Source organism: Lipophrys pholis (genome assembly GCF_963383615.2).
Source record: "Lipophrys pholis genome assembly, chromosome: 20".
NCBI classification, from domain to species: domain Eukaryota; kingdom Metazoa; phylum Chordata; class Actinopteri; order Blenniiformes; family Blenniidae; genus Lipophrys; species Lipophrys pholis.
The window spans coordinates 24,423,565-24,442,288 of NC_137648.1; the positions used below are offsets into that span (position 1 = coordinate 24,423,565).

At 48.9% G+C, this 18,724-nt stretch overlaps 1 protein-coding gene across 1 annotated transcript; it reads right to left on the bottom strand.

Moving 5' to 3' along the window:
* Positions 1–1,774: 1,774 nt before the first annotated feature.
* Positions 1,775–12,144, bottom strand: alg14 (ALG14 UDP-N-acetylglucosaminyltransferase subunit). Its single transcript, XM_080489352.1, has 4 exons — positions 11,902–12,144; positions 7,057–7,208; positions 4,887–5,009; positions 1,775–2,549 (listed from the first exon to the last, which is right to left on the bottom strand). Exons 1-4 carry the CDS (start codon positions 12,044–12,046, stop codon positions 2,319–2,321), a joined length of 651 nt encoding a protein of 216 aa, XP_080345478.1. The 5' UTR covers positions 12,047–12,144; the 3' UTR covers positions 1,775–2,318.
* Positions 12,145–18,724: the final 6,580 nt, after the last annotated feature.

An 18,724-nucleotide genomic window follows, 5' to 3' on the forward strand; every position in this document is an offset into this window, starting at 1 on the left:
GAGAGTGACATCATGGTGGAGAGTGACATGGAGGAGAGTGACATCATGGTGGAGAGTGACATCATGGAGGTCAAAGGAGAGTGACATCATGGAGGTGAGTGACACCATGGAGGTCAAAGGAGAGTGGCATCATGGAGGAGAGTGACACCATGGAGGAGAGTGACATCATGGAGTGACATCATGGAGGAGCGTGACATCATGGAGGAGCGTGACATCATGCAGGAGAGTGACATCATGGAGGAGAGTGACATCATGGAGTGACATCATGGAGGAGCGTGACATCATGGAGGAGCGTGACATCATGGAGGAGAGTGACATCATGGTGGAGAGTGACATGGAGGAGAGTGACATCATGGAGGAGAGTGACATCATGGAGCGTGACATCATGGAGGAGAGTGACATCATGGTGGAGAGTGACATCATGGAGGAGAGTGACATCATGGTGGAGAGTGACATGGAGGAGCGTGACATCATGGAGGAGAGTGACATCATGGTGGACAGTGACATCATGGTGGAGAGTGACATGAAGGAGAGTGACATCATGGAGGAGAGTGACATCATGGTGGACAGTGACATCATGGTGGAGAGTGACATGGAGGAGAGTGACATGGAGGAGAGTGACATCATGGAGCGTGACATCACGGTGGAGAGTGACATCATGGAGGAGAGTGACATCATGGAGGAGAGTGACATCACGGTGGAGAGTGACATCATGGAGGAGAGTGACATCATGGAGGAGAGTGACATCATGGAGGAGAGTGACATCATGGAGGAGAGTGACATCATGGAGGAGAGTGACATCATGGTAGTGACACAGCAGAACGATAAAGTTCAGTTTTATCTGTTAAATGTCTAAATTAAATATTTGAACAGGGACTGAAAAGGTTCAGTGGACTTTGTGTTTTATCCTCAGTGACTAGAGGTGGAGGAGGAGGGGGGGGGTGGAGGAGGAGGGGGGTGGAGGTGGTGATGGAAGAGGAGGTGGAGGAGGTCGTCTTGTCTCCAGCAGCAGAGCTCCAGAGCGCATGACCGTACTTTTATCAGGATTTACAGCATAATGTACAAATATACTAAACTGTATTACGTATGTATGATAATAGAATCAGCAATATAAAATCTATAAGTTCTTTATTTTACATGTAAACTTTGGTAAATCATCTCAACTGCAGTTTGTTTTGTACATGAGACTTTCCCAGAGACTCACTTTGTTACTGTGTTCATACACTTTAGTATATTTGTACTTTATAACTGTAAATCCTAATAAAAGCAGCTGGAACAGAACAGACGTCCCCAGAGACTGGAGACAGACAGTCAGTGTCCTCCAGAGGACGGGAATCAGTTTTAACACTGGAACATCCACACTGCAGCTCTACTCACTGTGACTGTCACCTCACTATTTATGTGTTCACTCTGGAATTAAACTGATTGTTACTCACTTTGTCACAATTGATAATCAATCAGTTCTATCCTCTGTATCACTAATAATCAATCAGTTCTATCCTCTGTATCACTAATAATCAATAAATTATATCCTCTATCACTAATTATCAATCAGTTGTCGTACTGGTACCAACATTCTCCTACAAAGTCTATTTTCCTACACAAACTTTGGGTGGGAAGTGGTGTATGTATCTTTCAGGACCTTTACTGCTTCAGCGGATTTTATAGACGAGGCTCCTGACCTGTCCGGGGCGGGGCTTGTGCCTGCCAATGACGTCACACACAAATGAACTACGGCAGCTCTACATAGACAAACTACAATACGGGATAGATAGATGATAGATATTGATAGATAGATGATAGATACTTTTATTGATATTCATGTTTGATTATTGATATTGACAGGAAACACTTCATGTTTTGGTTTTAGCCAGAATCACTTTGATTCAACAAATGTGTCTGAGCTTCCAGCTGCTCAACCAGTGTTCATCACCTGGTCCAGGTAGACCAGGGTCTTCAACGAGCCGGCCCAGGTAGAGCAGGTAGACCAGGGTCTTCAACGAGCCGGCCCAGGTAGAGCAGGTAGACCAGGGTCTTCAACGAGCCGGCCCAGGTAGAGCAGGTAGACCAGGGTCTTCAACGAGCCGGCCCAGGTAGAGCAGGTAGACCAGGGTCTTCAACGAGCCGGCCCAGGTAGAGCAGGTAAACCAGGGTCTTCAACGAGCCGGCCCAGGTAGAGCAGGTAGACCAGGGTCTTCAGACCAGCCGGCCCAGGTAGAGCAGGTAGACCAGGGTCTTCAGACCAGCCGGCCCAGGTAGAGCAGGTAGACCAGGGTCTTCAACGAGCCGGCCCAGGTAGAGCAGGTAGACCAGGGTCTTCAGACCAGCCGGCCCAGGTAGACGGAGCCGGGGTATCGGTCCCTCAGAGACGGCCATTGCACCAGGAAGTAGTCTGAGACGAGGTAGAGGATCTTCCCTGTGAGAGACAGTGTCTGCACCCGGCAAACACTTTCCACATACACAATCACAACTTTCTTCAATCCCACAATGCCGAGCAGCAGGCCGGCCACACACACAGGAACACAGGTCCCTGGACCGTTACACAGAACCTGGAGAGACAGAGACAGGGACCGGGGGGGGGGGGGGGGGGGGGAGAGACATTTAGAATACAGAGACAAGTTCAGTCTGAATACTAGGAACCTCCAGGGGGCAGCACTGAGAACCAAGTGTTCTGTATCAGGGTCCAGTTGTTCAAAACTGGGTTATGTTAACCACTGGTTAAGCTCTAACCGCTGGTTAAATCCTTAACCCACCATTAGCTAACCGACTGTTAAATATGTGTTGTTTAAAACATGGTTAGTCATCCCGTTAGTTAACGTCCCTGTCAAAGTTAACTGTGAGGTTAACAACAGTGGTTAGCGTCCCGCTCCGCCCAAGGCTCCGCCCAAGGCTCCGCCCAAGGCTCCGCCCAAGGCTCCGCCCACTGTCAAGTCTCTGTGCTTCTGTTTTGTCTTAAACATTGAGGTGGAGGCAGCCAGAGTTTTTATCTGCTCTATTAAACTACCATAAACATGATAAACTACCAGGATGTTAAAGTAGAAGATGAAAACTGAGCTGGATGATCGGAGGCTTCATGGTGCCTCTTCTTTTTTAATCTGTCCAGAGAGAACCATCTAGAGAGAACCATCTAGAGAGAACCATCCAGAGAGAACCATCTAGAGAGAACCATCTAGAGAGAACCATCCAGAGAGAACCATCCAGAGAGAACCATCCAGAGAGAACCATCTAGAGAGAACCATCTAGAGAGAACCATCTAGAGAGAACCATCCAGAGAGAACCATCCAGAGAGAACCATCTAGAGAGAACCATCCAGAGAGAACCATCTAGAGAGAACCATCTAGAGAGAACCATCTAGAGAGAACCATCCAGAGAGTGGACTGAGTGGCCAGAGAGGAACATGATAAGAACGTGGGAACCAGATCATTTAATCTTTGAGATTCTTTACTTGTGGCCACGGATTATTACCTGGAGTAATATTGTAGTGACGGTGGAGCCGGTGTTGTGCTGTCACACTACGTCAGCTGGTAGATCTAGAACCTAGAACCAGTTCTTTTCAGGCTTTTCATGGTGACATCATTCTAACTAACTTCACCTCCAGGTCTTGTTTGGCGTTCTGACCGCAGGCTGAGGTCTGCATGAGCAGCAGGGGGCGCTCCGCTATGAGACGCTCTACAGAACTTCTTTCTAATGAAGCCAGACTTCTGGTTCCTCAGGAACTACTAAACAAACTACAAACTACTGGAAATGAAACTTGGAGTTTTTAGAGCTAAAATTTGCCTTTTAATGGCTTCATGTGAAAGAGAACTTTAATCAGAGTGGTTACCTAGGTTACCATGGAAACGGCTGTAGAGCAGCGTTCTATCATTCTACACCTCCATTCCTCCATGTTGAAGCTTTTGATTCAGACACGTCCAGAAATAAAGTGAAAGGAGCAGAAAGTCACTATGGAAAGTTGGAATGGTGAAAAATAAGAGCCAGGATCATTTCTTCCTGCTAAAGAGGAGACATGAGAATGAGATCTTCTCTTTCTGGACCAAGGAGAGTTTAACTCGTCTGGACTTCACAGGTTTAGTTAGAAAACACCAAGATCTAATGAGCTCCGTGGAAACGAGGCTCTTAAAGCTCCAGAGCAGCAATTATGAGGGGCTGGAGGCGACATTGGTGGAACATATAATACGAGGGAAGGAGAAAGTAACTCTGTGTCCAGTTAGTAATCTGAGGTTACTAGTTATTATCCAATTCCCATGCCTTATATATATATATAGATATATATAGATATATCTATATATATATATATTTTTTATTTTATTTTCTCTACAGCCGCTCCAGGGCTCCATAGAGACGTAACTCTTCATTCCAGTATCGACTCTATCACAGTTCAGTCCTCCACCCTGTCCTTCCTTTGTTCAACTGGTATCATGAACGCCATGGTGAGAGTTAACCACTGGTAAACAGTTAGTGGAGGTCCGGAGGTGCGTTAACTTTAACTTCAAGATAACACCTGGTTAAAGTTAACCAAGTTTGAACAACCGGGTCCAGAGGAGTAAGAATCGTGAACAGACGACGGAGCTGCTTGTTAAGGAGGATTTTAAATTCTACTGCAGATGGAACAGAAAGCTTTGTCAGCCTGGCTACAGCGCTGAAAAGAACCCCGGGTTGTTGTTATTAAGGAACCATTGCAGGCTCCAGGAGGAACTTTATAGATTAACAAACCATCTCTGTTAGTCTGGGAGTCGTCTTCATAGAAGGACCACTGAATGACTTTATTCTCCTTCAGACAACGCTCACACTGTCTGTGTGTGTGTGTGTGTGTGTGTGTGTGTGTGTGTGTGTGTGTGTGTGTGTGTGTGTGTGTGTGTGTGTGTGTGTGTGTGTGTGTGTCTCACCACGTCGGGCCTCAGGCTGAAGACCAGCGGCAGGGAGAAGCTGAGGGCGTTGATGGTGCTGAAGATGGAGGAGGTCCAGGACTGCAGCACCTCCCTGCTGCGGGGGATCCTGTAGATGTTGACCTGAGGAGAACACAGAGTGAGTCACTTCTCCTCGACTCATAAAGCAGGAGGTCAGAGGTCAGTGGTTGACCTCTGACCTCAGCTGGGGGGCCGCCGCCTGCTGTCCTGTTGGACTTCGACCTCAGAAGTTTTGTTAAATGAAGGAGCGCTGCTGCCACCTGCTGGCCCACTCTGCTTGAAACCTCCTCCTCCTGACAGTCGAACAACAACCCCTCCACCCGGGAGGCACCAGAATACTGCCTGACAGGACCAGTACAAGTACCAGTACTAACATCCAACTACTTGCTGATACCGAGTACTGATATCATACGCTACATCACCTTCACCAGCCTCTGTGTTGATGCTACATCACCTCCACCAGCCTGTGTCAACGCTACCTCACCTCCACCAGCCTGTGTCAACGCTACATCACCTCCACCAGCCTGTGTCAACACTACCTCACCTCCACCAGCCTGTGTCAACGCTACGTCACCTCCACCAGCCTGTGTCAATGCTACATCACATCCACCAGCCTGTGTCAACGCTACATCACCTCCACCGGCCTCTCTGTCGACGCAACATCACCTCCAGAAGCCTGTGTCAACGCTACGTCACCTCCACCAGCCTGTGTCAATGCTACATCACATCCACCAGCCTGTGTCAACACTACCTCACCTCCACCAGCCTGTGTCAACGCTACATCACCTCCACCGGCCTCTCTGTCGACGCAACATCACCTCCAGAAGCCTGTGTCAACGCTACGTCACCTCCACCAGCCTGTGTCAATGCTACATCACATCCACTAGCCTGTGTCAACACTACCTCACCTCCACCAGCCTGTGTCAACGCTACATCACCTCCACCAGCCTGTGTCAACACTACCTCACCTCCACCAGCCTGTGTCAACGCTACGTCACCTCCACCAGCCTGTGTCAATGCTACATCACATCCACCAGCCTGTGTCAACGCTACATCACCTCCAGAAGCCTGTGTCAATGCTACGTCACCTCCACCAGTCGCTGTCAACGCTACATCACCTTCACCAGCCTCTGTCGATGCAACATCATTTCCACCAGCCTCTGTGTCGACGCTACGTCACCTCCACCAGCCTCACAGTCTACAGTAGCATAGCGTCTCTCTGCGCTGTACGCTATGCTACTGTAGCCGGAGCTGCTGGGAATGAGAGGATCAGTCACTTCATCATGTTTAGCAAGTAGCATCGCTGGTGTGTGAGCCTGAAACGCTTTAGCATGTAGCGTCGCTGGTGTGTGAGCCTGAAACGCTTTAGCATGTAGCATGGCTGGTGTGTGAGCCTGAAACTCTTTAGCATGTAGCATCGCTGGTGTGTGAGCCTGAAACTCTTTAGCATGTAGCATGCTGCTGTTGTATGAACTCTCTCTTTCCTCTTGATATTTTGTCAGAACATCATTTACAGTCTGTCTCACTTCAGTCGATCTCATTAATCTTGGGCAGGTTAACAGTTAATTAACAGTCATCATTTGGCCCATTCTGTTCCTTTGCAGATGTTGTTATTGTTGTTATTGTTGTATTTGTTGTTGTTGAATGGTGCTCACGGCTCCCTGCATGGACAGGCCAGCTGTCCAGTACCGGTACGAGCATCTCTGTTAAATATACTATATATATATATATATTTATCTGATCGATCCTTCATGTTGATCGCTTCCTGATCATGATTCAATAAGAAACTGATTCAAACTCTTTTAAACATTACATCAATAAAACGAAGTGAATCCTCATTGGTTCTGCATGAGAATACATCACCTGTGTGCGTGTGTGTGTGTGTGTGTGTGTGTGTGTGCGTGCGTGCGTGCGTGCGTGCGTGCGTGCGTGTGTGTGCGGGGTGTGTGTGTGTGCGGGGTGTGTGTGTGTGTGTGTGTGCGGGGTGTGTGTGTGTGCGGGGTGTGTGTGTGTGTGTGTGTGCGGGGTGTGCGGGGTGTGTGTGTGTGTGTGTGTGTGTGTGTGCGGGGTGTGTGTGTGTGTGTGTGTGTGTGCGGGGTGTGTGTGTGTGTGTGTGTGTGCGGGGTGTGTGTGTGTGTGTGTGTGTTACCTCCGGTCTGGACTGCGTCTGCTGTCTAGAGCGTTCGAAGGAGCAGATCTTGTGGTTGCTCATGGCGTCGCTGTGGGCGATGACGTAGTGTCGAGGCGTGTACGCAGCAGACAGGCTGTCCATCAGCCGCAGGATCTCGGTGGTGTGTCCTCCTGAAAACCATTCAGCATCTTCGTCTCAGAACAAAGAGACAAACCTCTCAGAACAAAGAGACAAACCTCTCAGAACAAAGAGACAAACCTCTCAGAACAAAGAGACAAACCTCACAGAACAAAGCCCGGATGTGGTGGAACCCTGAAAGGTGAGGGTGGAACCCTGAAAGGTGAGGGTGGAACCCTGAAAGGTGAGGGTGCGCCCCGTCGCCTCGAGGCAACACCTCCGTCCCGCCCTCAGAACTCAACCCGTCATGCTGTACGGGCACCGGGGTCTAACGGGTTAGGGTAAGGGGGACGGACATGGGACCCCCGCCGTCTCTACCGCTCCACATCTTCATGCCTCTACCGCTCCACATCGCCGTGCCTCTACCGCTCCACATCTTCATGCCTCTACGCTTCTACCACTCCACATCTCCACACCTCTACCGCTCCACACCTCTATACCTCTACCACTCCACGCCTCTATACCTCTACCGCTCCATGCCTCTACCCCTCCACGCCTCTATACCTCTACCACTCCACATCTTCATGCCTCTACGCTTCTACCACTTCACGCCTCTACCGCTCCACGCCTCTATACCTCTACCGCTCCACCCCTCTACCGCTCCACATCTTCATGCCTCTACGCTTCTACCACTTCACGCCTCTACCGCTCCACGCCTCTATACCTCTACCGCTCCACCCCTCTACCACTCCACATCTTCATGCTCCACATTTCATGCTTCTACCACTCCACGCCTCTACCACTCCACACCTCTACCGCTCCACACCTCTACCGCTCCACGCCTCTATACCTCTACCGCTCCACGCCTCTATACCTCTACCACTCCACATCTTCATGCTCCACATTTCACGCTTCTACCACTCCACGCCTCTATACCTCTACCGCTCCACGCCTCTATACCTCTACCGCTCCACATCTCCACGCCTCTACCGCTCCACGTCCCCACGCCTCTATACCTCTATCGCTCCACGCATCTACCGCTCCACATCTCCACGCCTCTACCGCTCCATGCCTCTACTGCTCTACATCTCCACACCTCTACCGCTCCACATCTCCACTCCTCTACGCTTCAACCACTCCACATCTCCACGCCTCTACCGCTCCACGCCTCTACAGCTCCACGTCCCCACGCCTCTATACCTCTATCGCTCCACGCATCTACCGCTCCACATCTCCACGCCTCTACCGCTCCACATCTCCATACCTCCACGCCTCTACTGCTCCACATCTTCATGCCTCCACGATTCTACCACTCCACATCTCCATGCCTCTACCGCTCCACATCTCCATACCTCCACGCCTCTACTGCTCCACATCTTCATGCCTCCACGATTCTACCACTCCACATCGCCACGCCTCTACCGCTCCACATCTTCATGCCTCTACGCTTCTACCACTCCACATCGCCATGTCTCTACGCTTCTACCACTCCACATCGCCACGCCTCTACCGCTCCACATCTTCATGCCTCCACGCCTCTACCGCTCCACATCGCCATGTCTCTACCGCTCCACATCGACATGTCTCTACGCTTCTACCACTCCACATCGCCACGCCTCTACCGCGCCACATCGCCGTGCCTCTACCGCTCCACATCTTCATGCCTCTACGCTTCTACCACTCCACATCTCCACACCTCTACCGCTCCACACCTCTATACCTCTACCACTCCACGCCTCTACCCCTCCACGCCTCTATACCTCTACCGCTCCATGCCTCTACCCCTCCACGCCTCTATACCTCTACCACTCCACATCTTCATGCCTCTACGCTTCTGAGTCTGACTGCCTCACCACCGTGATCTCCTTTACTAACTCCTTTAGGAAGTCTCCTAACACCTTTCCTTAACTCCTTTAGGAAGTCTCCTAACACCTTTCCTTAACTCCTTTAGGAAGCCTCCTAACACCTTTCCTTAACTCCTTTAGGAAGTCTCCTAACACCTTTCACTAACTCCTTTAGGAAGTCTCCTAACACCTTTCCTTAACTCCTTTAGGAAGTCTCCTAACACCTTTCACTAACTCCTTTAGGAAGTCTCCTAACACCTTTCCTTAACTCCTTTAGGAAGCCTCCTAACACCTTTCCTTAACCCCTTTAGGAAGTCTCCTAACACCTTTCACTAACTCCTTTAGGAAGTCTCCTAACACCTTTCCTTAACTCCTTTAGGAAGCCTCCTAACACCTTTCCTTAACTCCTTTAGGAAGTCTCCTAACACCTTTCCTTAACTCCTTTAGGAAGTCTCCTAACACCTTTCACTAACTCCTTTAGGAAGTCTCCTAACACCTTTCCTTAACTCCTTTAGGAAGCCTCCTAACACCTTTCCTTAACTCCTTTAGGAAGTCTCCTAACACCTTTCCTTAACTCCTTTAGGAAGTCTCCTAACACCTTTCACTAACTCCTTTAGGAAGTCTCCTAACACCTTTCCTTAACTCCTTTAGGAAGCCTCCTAACACCTTTCCTTAACTCCTTTAGGAAGCCTCCTAACACCTTTCCTTAACTCCTTTAGGAAGCCTCCTAACACCTTTCACTAACTCCTTTAGGAAGCCTCCTAACACCTTTCACTAACTCCTTTAGGAAGCCTCCTAACACCTTTCACTAACTCCTTTAGGAAGCCTCCTAACTCCTTTAGGAAGCCTCCTAACTCCTTTAGGAAGCTTCCTAACACCTTTCACTACATAGACATAAACACACTAGACGCCTCACTAACTGACAGGAACATACGTCAGTGCGTCCACCATCTTGGGAGGGGCATTCAGGACTTCAGCAACGATACCGCATCACTGTTCTGCTTTTGGTTGTACAAACAGACAAAGTCAGGACAATGGACAGCGTGGGATTATCTTCCACAGGGAGGACAAACATATTTATTGTTGTTGTCATTGTGTTTAGCTCAGATAACATTAACTTGGACATAGATGAGCTGGAGCCGTGGTTCTCTCTAGTCCCTGGCTGAAGCTCGCCCTCAAACAACAACAACAATATCAACATCTATTGGGTTCATCTGACGGAGGCTATTTTAGTTACAGTGTGTAGAAGATTACATTTCAAAAGAAATGAGTGTCTCAGAACCAGTCAGTGTTCTGTTCCCAGCCTGTTCCAGCAGGAGAACCTCAGCCTGATCCCAGTAGGAAGTTCTGTCTGGCTGTGCTCAAACAGCTGAGCAACATGTCACCCCTCACTCCTGTTAGACATACTGACATGTACACAGACAGTATTATTATATATATTGATTAGGAGAGCAGATCAACTGGTTGCACGTTGAACAAGCAGTGAATGAATGTGATAACACAGGACTCTGAACAGGTCCATCTGGTCCTCACTAGGACCTCTCCTATCACTGCCCACATGTCCTGATGCTCTGACAGCCAGACTCAGTGAAGCCATGGCCGAGGTGGAGAGTCTGAGAAGAGAGGAGAGGAATGAAGAGATGGAGAACGGAGGGCAAAGAGCACAGTGGGGGGTCTTCTGGAGGAACTGAGAGGGAAACATCTAATAACTGAAGAGCTGGAAGAGAATATGTCATATAATATGGAATAATAGATAAATGTGTCACAATAAATAAATATGGAATAGGTAAATATCTAACTAGTATTTTCTATGTAATATTAAAGGTAACTATGTAAAAATAAATGAAGTATAACAGGTAAATATGTTATTGTGTGTAAATATGTTCAAAAGAATCTAGATTTGTTCCACAAGAAAGTAATAACTTTATAATGTACATGTTCATTGTCCATAAATGTCCCATTGTGTGTAAATAAAGACTTTCCATATTGTTGTCATGGCTCCATCATGCTGCTCTAAAAGGAGAGGACAGCGTCCCAATGTCCCGTCTGCAAACTGCTTCCATGTCCTCTCTAGACTTTCTATAAGTATGCTACATTAAATAAATAAATAAATAAATAAATGAAATGATTTTTAACATAATAAATTAAAAATGAAAGCAATGATTCTTCAGTCATGTAAATGTATATTTGCGTGGTTTTCTTCAGAAAACACGTCGCTGTCACACAGACTTGTTTAGGCTGACGGGGCAGACTTGCCCCTCTCAAGATGGCGGCCGCTCTGACGTATCGGAGCGGTGGGCGGCGACAGGCTGCGCGGCGTCTAGTGTTTATGTCTATGTTTCACTAACTCATATAGGAAGCCTCCTAACACATTTTCTTAACCCGGTGACGTCATCCACGGGGTTAAGGTAAAGTCGATAGTGAAGGAGATAGGAAGGACTTTTCGGACGAACTCTGATCCTCAGTCATTTCTTGCCTGGACAGACTGACCCCCCCTCTCCTGGTTAGACTTGGTACTGTCCCACAGGCTGTATTGTGCTATTAACCGTCGAGGCTAAACTGAAATAGTTGCTTAAACATCTAAAACAATTCAGACCCCACAAAACCCCTCGTAAAGTATGGTAATATTGTCCCAAAACATCATGCTGAGTGAGGCTGCAGATTTAAATTGTGCGGTGAGAAGCCCGACTCCCCTCTGCTAGCATGAGTTGGTGCAGTCCATGATTTTAGCCTGAAGGCTAAGGAAGCTATAGAGAGATTTAAACTTATCAAACCCTCATAAAGTGTGGTTGTATCGTGAAACACATCATAAAGTCACATTATATTTTGACGCTCGGGGTTTAAACTTCGCTGTGTGAGGCTTTACGGAGGAGTGAGCTCCGTGCAGCTCGGTGCTACGTACCTGACCCTGCTACCACCAGGACAGACACCACCCCTCCGGATCCCGGCCGCCGCTTCGTCCCGGTCCGTACCACCGAGCACACCCGGAGAACCAGCAGCAGACTTGCTAAACACACCGCCAACAGCGCGCCGAGCAGCAGCGACATGACGGACCCCTCGACCCCTTAGGGAGGAGGAGGGGGCGGTAGAGTAGAGGCGTCCAGAGCATCCAGAGAGGTGGAGCCAGTGTTTATGGGCAGAGTCCAACCAGTGTGCGAACCATAGACATAATAAAGAGTAGATGCCGCATTGCTGCCGCGAAGCAGAAAATACGGCGGCCATCTTGGTCCGGTCATCAAGTCCGTAAACACAAACTGCAGCAGCAGAGAATCCAAGACACCAGAGCACCGTGTGGAGTATGGGGTACAGCCGATGGGGGAGGGTGGTGAAGGTGGTTAAGCAGAACTGTTGCTTCTCTCTCCAGTGTCAGTCCAGTGTCTGATGTCATGAGACGGCCTTGATAGTCCTGGTCAGGTGTGAGGAGACATGGGGAAGGACAGAGCCTCCGTTCTAACGTCCACCTCCAGGAGAAATAGAAAGACAGTCCAGCCTTCAGCGTCTGGACGTCTGAGGGAATCTGAATGGAGATCAGATTTGTTTTGGGTCAGGACGTCTTCGTCTTTCTCTCGTCCTTCAGTGTGTGTGTGTGTGTGTGTATAATACTATCAAATTCTAACACAGAAAGATTTTCATAAAGTAGAACTATAGAGTATTTGATAAGTTTTACTTCTTCCTGCTGCTTTTCAGGCATGTTAATTACACATGAGGTTTGTACGTGTGTCTGTACGTTTATGATTGATTAAATCAGTATTCAGAGAGTTATGATTGATTAAATCAGTATTCAGAGAGTTATGATTGATTAAAGTCATGACAGATTAGACTCAGCGGAGCAGACGACTGGGCAAAGATGGCGGCGCCACCGCTCCCCAGCGCCAAAAGGTGGTAGCGGTTGATGCGGCGTCTACTCTTTATTATGTCTAATATACGGGGGGGGGATGTCTTAGGCCATGTTTACACGTATCTCTGTTTTTACAAAAATGGACATTTCCCCTCCACATTAAAAAAAATCTTTATTTACACAGACCCACATGTGCACCTGGTTCAGAGCTGTTATGAGCAGCCAGACCTGTAGGGGGCAGTGTAACGAGAAGAAAGAAACCGTGATGGCCAATTAGAATCTTGGAAAAAAACAGGACATCACGAATTGTGAGGTAAATCTCCACCCTTTAGTGTTTCTCCAGAGCTCCACTGTGGCAGGAGTTTTCAGGAATCATTGTTTGTGGTGAGTCGGAGCTGGTTGACGTGTAAATGAGCCCAAACGTGGAGAAATATCACAGTTTTCTCAAATACCTGGGTACATGGAAACATGGCCTCCGGGCGATGACTCGAAAAGCATACCCCACTGCGCCAAAACAAAAAATCACAATTTAGGTTTTTTGTATGAATTTCCTGGACGTTAGATGGACGTCTTGTCTGGAAGTCACATGAACGTCAATGGAAAAAATAAACCAGTGTGACTTCACCAGGAATCAAATCCACATTAAAATGTACAAAATACCTCTGAAATACTTTAACACGCATCAACAAACCAATAACTGACACCAAACACTCATGACCATCATATACAACACAGTGCTGAATATTAATACTACAGTTTATAGACATTACCTTCAGACAGAATCCTCCACAGTGTTGAATATTAATACTACAGTTTATAGACATTACCTTCAACAGAATCCTCCACAGTGCTGAATATTAATACTACAGTTTATAGACATTACCTTCAACAGAATCCTCCACAGTGCTGAATATTAATACTACAGTTTATAGACATTACCTTCAACAGAATCCTCCACAGTGCTGAATATTAATACTACAGTTTATAGACATTACCTTCAACAGAAGACTCCACAGTGTTGAGGCGTTATATTCTGAATGTATAAATATTTATACGGATGGATCTAAAGATCCAGACAGGCAGTCCTCAGGTTGTGCTGTTGTTGTTCCAGAGAGAGGGGATCCAGAGGGATCCAGAGGGATCCAGAGGGATCCAGAGCTGCAGACTATCTATCTGTTTATACTGTGGAATTGATGTCTATCTCAGGAGCTTTACAGTGGCGAGCTGAAACTCAACATACTGATGTTCTGATATGCTCAGACTCTGTTTCACTCCTTCAAAGCCTAAAGCTTTTTAACTCTTCAAGACAAGACATTCTGGTTGAAGTATTGTTAGTATACTGAGTACTTGTTCAACGTGGGGTGCATATTGCTTCTCTGTGGGTTCCAGGACATGTGGGTCTGATGGGGAATGAGGCAGCAGATAAGTTGGATCAACAAACTTTGGTAAGAAGTAATATTGATGTTAAGCTGCTGCTTGGGAAAGACAAGGGGAAATCTCAGATATGGATTGAGATCATGGGAGAGTGGCGGGCAGAAGGAGAGCAGAACACCGGGAAGGTTTTTATTTAAACTAATGAACAAGAACAAACAGTCTGTAAGAGAATTCTGTTGGGGTACACTAACAGAACACTACGTTTAATAGGGAAACACCAGACATGTGAACGATGTCTCACTGAGGAGACAGTGGTACGTGTTTTATTAAATTATAAAGTATAATGAAGGAAGGACAGTTCTGGAAGCTGAAGTGAGAAAGGAAAGAGTTCACCAATTTACAACTAATAGTGTTGTTCACTGTCCAGAACCTTTAATCACATCCCTCCTACAAACTGGTTCACAAACAGGACATAGTGATTACTCTCTGATCACACTCCGGAACAACAGGGGGCGGTAATGCTTCTTTTAATGGTTGCCTACCGCCGTTAAAATACAACGAAGCAGAAGAGGATTAGCGGTGTTGTTTCGCCGTGGTTAGCGGTGTTGTTCTGCCAATGGTTAGCAGTGTTGTTCCTCCGTGGTTAGCGGTGTTGTTCCGCTGTGGTTAGTGGTGTTGTTCCGCTGTGGTTAGCGGTGTTGTTCCGCTGTGGTTAGCGGTGTTGTTCCGCCAATGGTTAGCGGTGTTGTTCCTCCGTGGTTAGCGGTGTTGTTTCGCCAGTGTTGTTCCGCTGTGGTTAGCGGTGTTGTTCCGCTGTGGTTAGTGGTGTTGTTCCGCTGTGGTTAGCGGTGTTGTTCCGCTGTGGTTAGTGGTGTTGTTCCGCTGTGGTTAGTGGTGTTGTTCCGCTGTGGTTAGCGGTGTTGTTCCGCTGTGGTTAGTGGTGTTGTTCTGCCAATGGTTAGCAGTGTTGTTTCGCCGTGGTTAGCGGTGTTGTTCTGCCAATGGTTAGCAGTGTTGTTTCGCCGTGGTTAGCGGTGTTGTTCTGCCAATGGTTAGCAGTGTTGTTCCTCCGTGGTTAGCAGTGTTGTTCCTCCGTGGTTAGCGGTGTTGTTTCGCCAGTGTTGTTCCGCTGTGGTTAGTGGTGTTGTTCCGCTGTGGTTAGCGGTGTTGTTCCGCTGTGGTTAGCGGTGTTGTTCCGCCAATGGTTAGCGGTGTTGTTCCTCCGTGGTTAGCGGTGTTGTTTCGCCAGTGTTGTTCCGCTGTGGTTAGTGGTGTTGTTCCGCTGTGGTTAGCGGTGTTGTTCCGCTGTGGTTAGTGGTGTTGTTCCGCTGTGGTTAGCGGTGTTGTTCCGCTGTGGTTAGTGGTGTTGTTCCGCTGTGGTTAGCGGTGTTGTTCCGCTGTGGTTAGTGGTGTTGTTCCGCTGGTGGTTAGCGGTGTTGTTCCGCTGGTGGTTAGCGGTGTTGTTCCGCCAATGGTTAGCAGTGTTGTTCCTCCATGGTTAGCGGTGTTGTTCCGCTGGTGGTTAGCGGTGTTGTTCCGCTGTGGTTAGCGGTGTTGTTCCGCTGGTGGTTAGCGGTGTTGTTCCGCTGGTGGTTAGCGGTGTTGTTCCGCTGTGGTTAGCGGTGTTGTTCCGCTGGTGGTTAGTGGTGTTGTTCCGCTGTGGTTAGCGGTGTTGTTCCGCTGGTGGTTAGCGGTGGTGTTCCGCTGTGGTTAGCGGTGTTGTTCTGCCAGTGGTGTTCCGCTGTGGTTAGCGGTGTTGTTTCGCCAGTGGTGTTCCGCTGTGGTTAGCGGTGTTGTTCCTCCATGGTTAGCGGTGTTGTTTCGCCAGTGGTGTTCCGCTGTGGTTAGCGGTGTTGTTCCGCTGTGGTTAGCGGTGTTGTTCCGCTGGTGGTTAGCGGTGTTGTTCCGCTGTGGTTAGCGGTGTTGTTCCGCTGGTGGTTAGCGGTGTTGTTCCGCTGTGGTTAGCGGTGTTGTTCCGCTGTGGTTAGCGGTGTTGTTCCGCTGTGGTTAGCGGTGTTGTTCCGCTGTGGATAGCGGTGTTGTTCCGCTGTGGTTAGCGGTGTTGTTCCGCTGGTGGTTAGCGGTGTTGTTCCGCTGTGGTTAGCGGTGTTGTTCCGCTGGTGGTTAGCGGTGTTGTTCCGCTGTGGTTAGCGGTGTTGTTCCGCTGGTGGTTAGCGGTGTTGTTCCGCTGTGGTTAGCCGTGTTGTTCCGCTGGTGGTTAGCGGTGTTGTTCCGCTGGTGGTTAGCGGTGTTGTTCCGCTGTGGTTAGCGGTGTTGTTCCGCTGGTGGTTAGCGGTGTTGTTCCGCTGTGGTTAGTGGTGTTGTTCCTCCGTGGTTAGCGGTGTTGTTCCGCCAATGGTTAGCAGTGTTGTTCCTCCGTGGTTAGCGGTGTTGTTTCGCCAGTGGTGTTCCGCTGTGGTTAGCGGTGTTGTTCCGCTGGTGGTTAGCGGTGTTGTTCCGCTGTGGTTAGCGGTGTTGTTCCGCTGGTGGTTAGCGGTGTTGTTCCGCTGGTGGTTAGCGGTGTTGTTCCGCTGTGGTTAGCGGTGTTGTTCCGCTGGTGGTTAGCGGTGTTGTTCCGCTGTGGTTAGCGGTGTTGTTTAGCCGGTGGTTAGCGGTGTTGTTTAGCTGGTGGTTAGTGGTGTTGTTCCGCTGTGGTTAGCGGTGTTGTTCCGCTGGTGGTTAGCGGTGGTGTTCCGCTGTGGTTAGCGGTGTTGTTTAGCCGGTGGTTAGCGGTGTTGTTCTGCCAATGGTTAGCAGTGTTGTTCCTCCGTGGTTAGCGGTGTTGTTTCGCCAGTGGTGTTCCGCTGTGGTTAGCGGTGTTGTTTCGCCAGTGGTGTTCCGCTGTGGTTAGCGGTGTTGTTCCGCTGTGGTTAGCGGTGTTGTTCCGCTGGTGGTTAGCGGTGTTGTTCCGCTGTGGTTAGCGGTGTTGTTCCGCTGTGGTTAGTGGTGTTGTTCCGCTGGTGGTTAGTGGTGTTGTTCCGCTGTGGTTAGCGGTGTTGTTCCGCTGTGGTTAGTGGTGTTGTTCCGCTGTGGTTAGCGGTGTTGTTCCGCTGTGGTTAGCGGTGTTGTTCCGCTGTGGTTAGTGGTGTTGTTCCGCTGTGGTTAGCGGTGTTGTTCCGCTGTGGTTAGCGGTGTTGTTCCGCTGTGGATAGCGGTGTTGTTCCGCTGGTGGTTAGCGGTGTTGTTCCGCTGTGGTTAGTGGTGTTGTTCCGCTGTGGTTAGCGGTGTTGTTCCGCTGTGGTTAGCGGTGTTGTTCCGCTGTGGATAGCGGTGTTGTTCCGCTGTGGTTAGTGGTGTTGTTCCGCTGGTGGTTAGCGGTGTTGTTCCGCTGGTGGTTAGCAGTGTTGTTTAGCCGGTGGTTAGCGGTGTTGTTTAGCCGGTGGTTAGCGGTGTTGTTTAGCTGGTGGTTAGCGGTGTTGTTCCGCTGTGGTTAGCGGTGTTGTTTAGCCGGTGGTTAGCGGTGTTGTTTAGCCGGTGGTGTCCAGAATACAGGGAATTCCAAAAAGGACACATTTATGATCAGTGAGCAGTAAATCCTCAAGGCCAATGTTTTCCATAGTGAGTCCATGACCTGAGCAACCTGAGAGGTAACATCACTGAAAATTAAAATCCCCAATAATTAAAACCTTTTCAAACATTATAAGTGAAGATTAAAAACTCTAAACGCCAGATTAAAATACTGTACAAAGGGTAAACACGGCCAACTTTGGTTACTGTGAGTTCAGAGGAGGGGAAGTCTCTGTGCCGACCGACCGGCTGTCAAAATGTCTTTTAAAAACCACAGCAAGACCTCCAGCGCGGCCTGAGAGCCTTGGTGTGCTGATGTAGCTGCAGTCTGATGGGCGGGGCTGAAGTCTGAGGGGTGGAGCTGCAGTCTTATGGGCGGGGCTGCAGACTGAGGGGCGGAGCTGAAGTCTGAGGGGTGGAGCTGCAGTCGGAGGGGCGGAGCTGCAGACTGAAGGCCCCTGCATCCTCCATTTTTGAACCCATAGGAAAAAGAAGTAAAGTCAGCAGTGACATCAGCTAGGACAGTTCATACTCTATCCTATACAAGAAGCTGCAGAACTCGCACGCCACGCCCCCTCACAGCAGACCACGCCCCCTCGCAACAGCCACACCTCTGTAATGCGGCGTTTAAACTTTTCAACTGCAGTTTATTTCTGTCCTCCAGTGCTTTCAGAAACACATTTCTCTGAACTGTTCCAGTAATAAAAGAGAGTCTGTCAGAGCGCCATGTTGCTCTGGTTCTAACTACAGGAGCTGACAGCTGTTCGTGATGCGTTCAGGTGCATCACGTAAGCCTGCACTGTGACATTTTATTGAGCTGCGGTGCTCGTACAGTAGCGATGTTACAAGCTAAATATGACTGATAGTCATGAGTGAACTGGAACACATGAGCAGCACGGCAGAGCAGAAGTTTCGGCAGAGCAGCTCCTACATAGTTCGGCCAGGACGGTTGGAACAGCCCAAACTAATGTCTTCAGCCAGAAGGAGCTGGCCGAAGGAAATTACG

Bases quoted from the DNA above. Each gene is read 5' to 3' on its own strand.
- alg14 (XM_080489352.1), bottom strand. From the start codon at position 12,046: ATGTCGCTGCTGCTCGGCGCGCTGTTGGCGGTGTGTTTAGCAAGTCTG. The intron at 7,209-11,901 runs GTACGTAGCACC...AATGGTTTTCAG, and splicing joins CCTGGTGGTAGCAGGGTCAG to GAGGACACACCACCGAGATC. The intron at 5,010-7,056 runs GTAACACACACA...TGTTCTCCTCAG, and splicing joins AGACGCAGTCCAGACCGGAG to GTCAACATCTACAGGATCCC.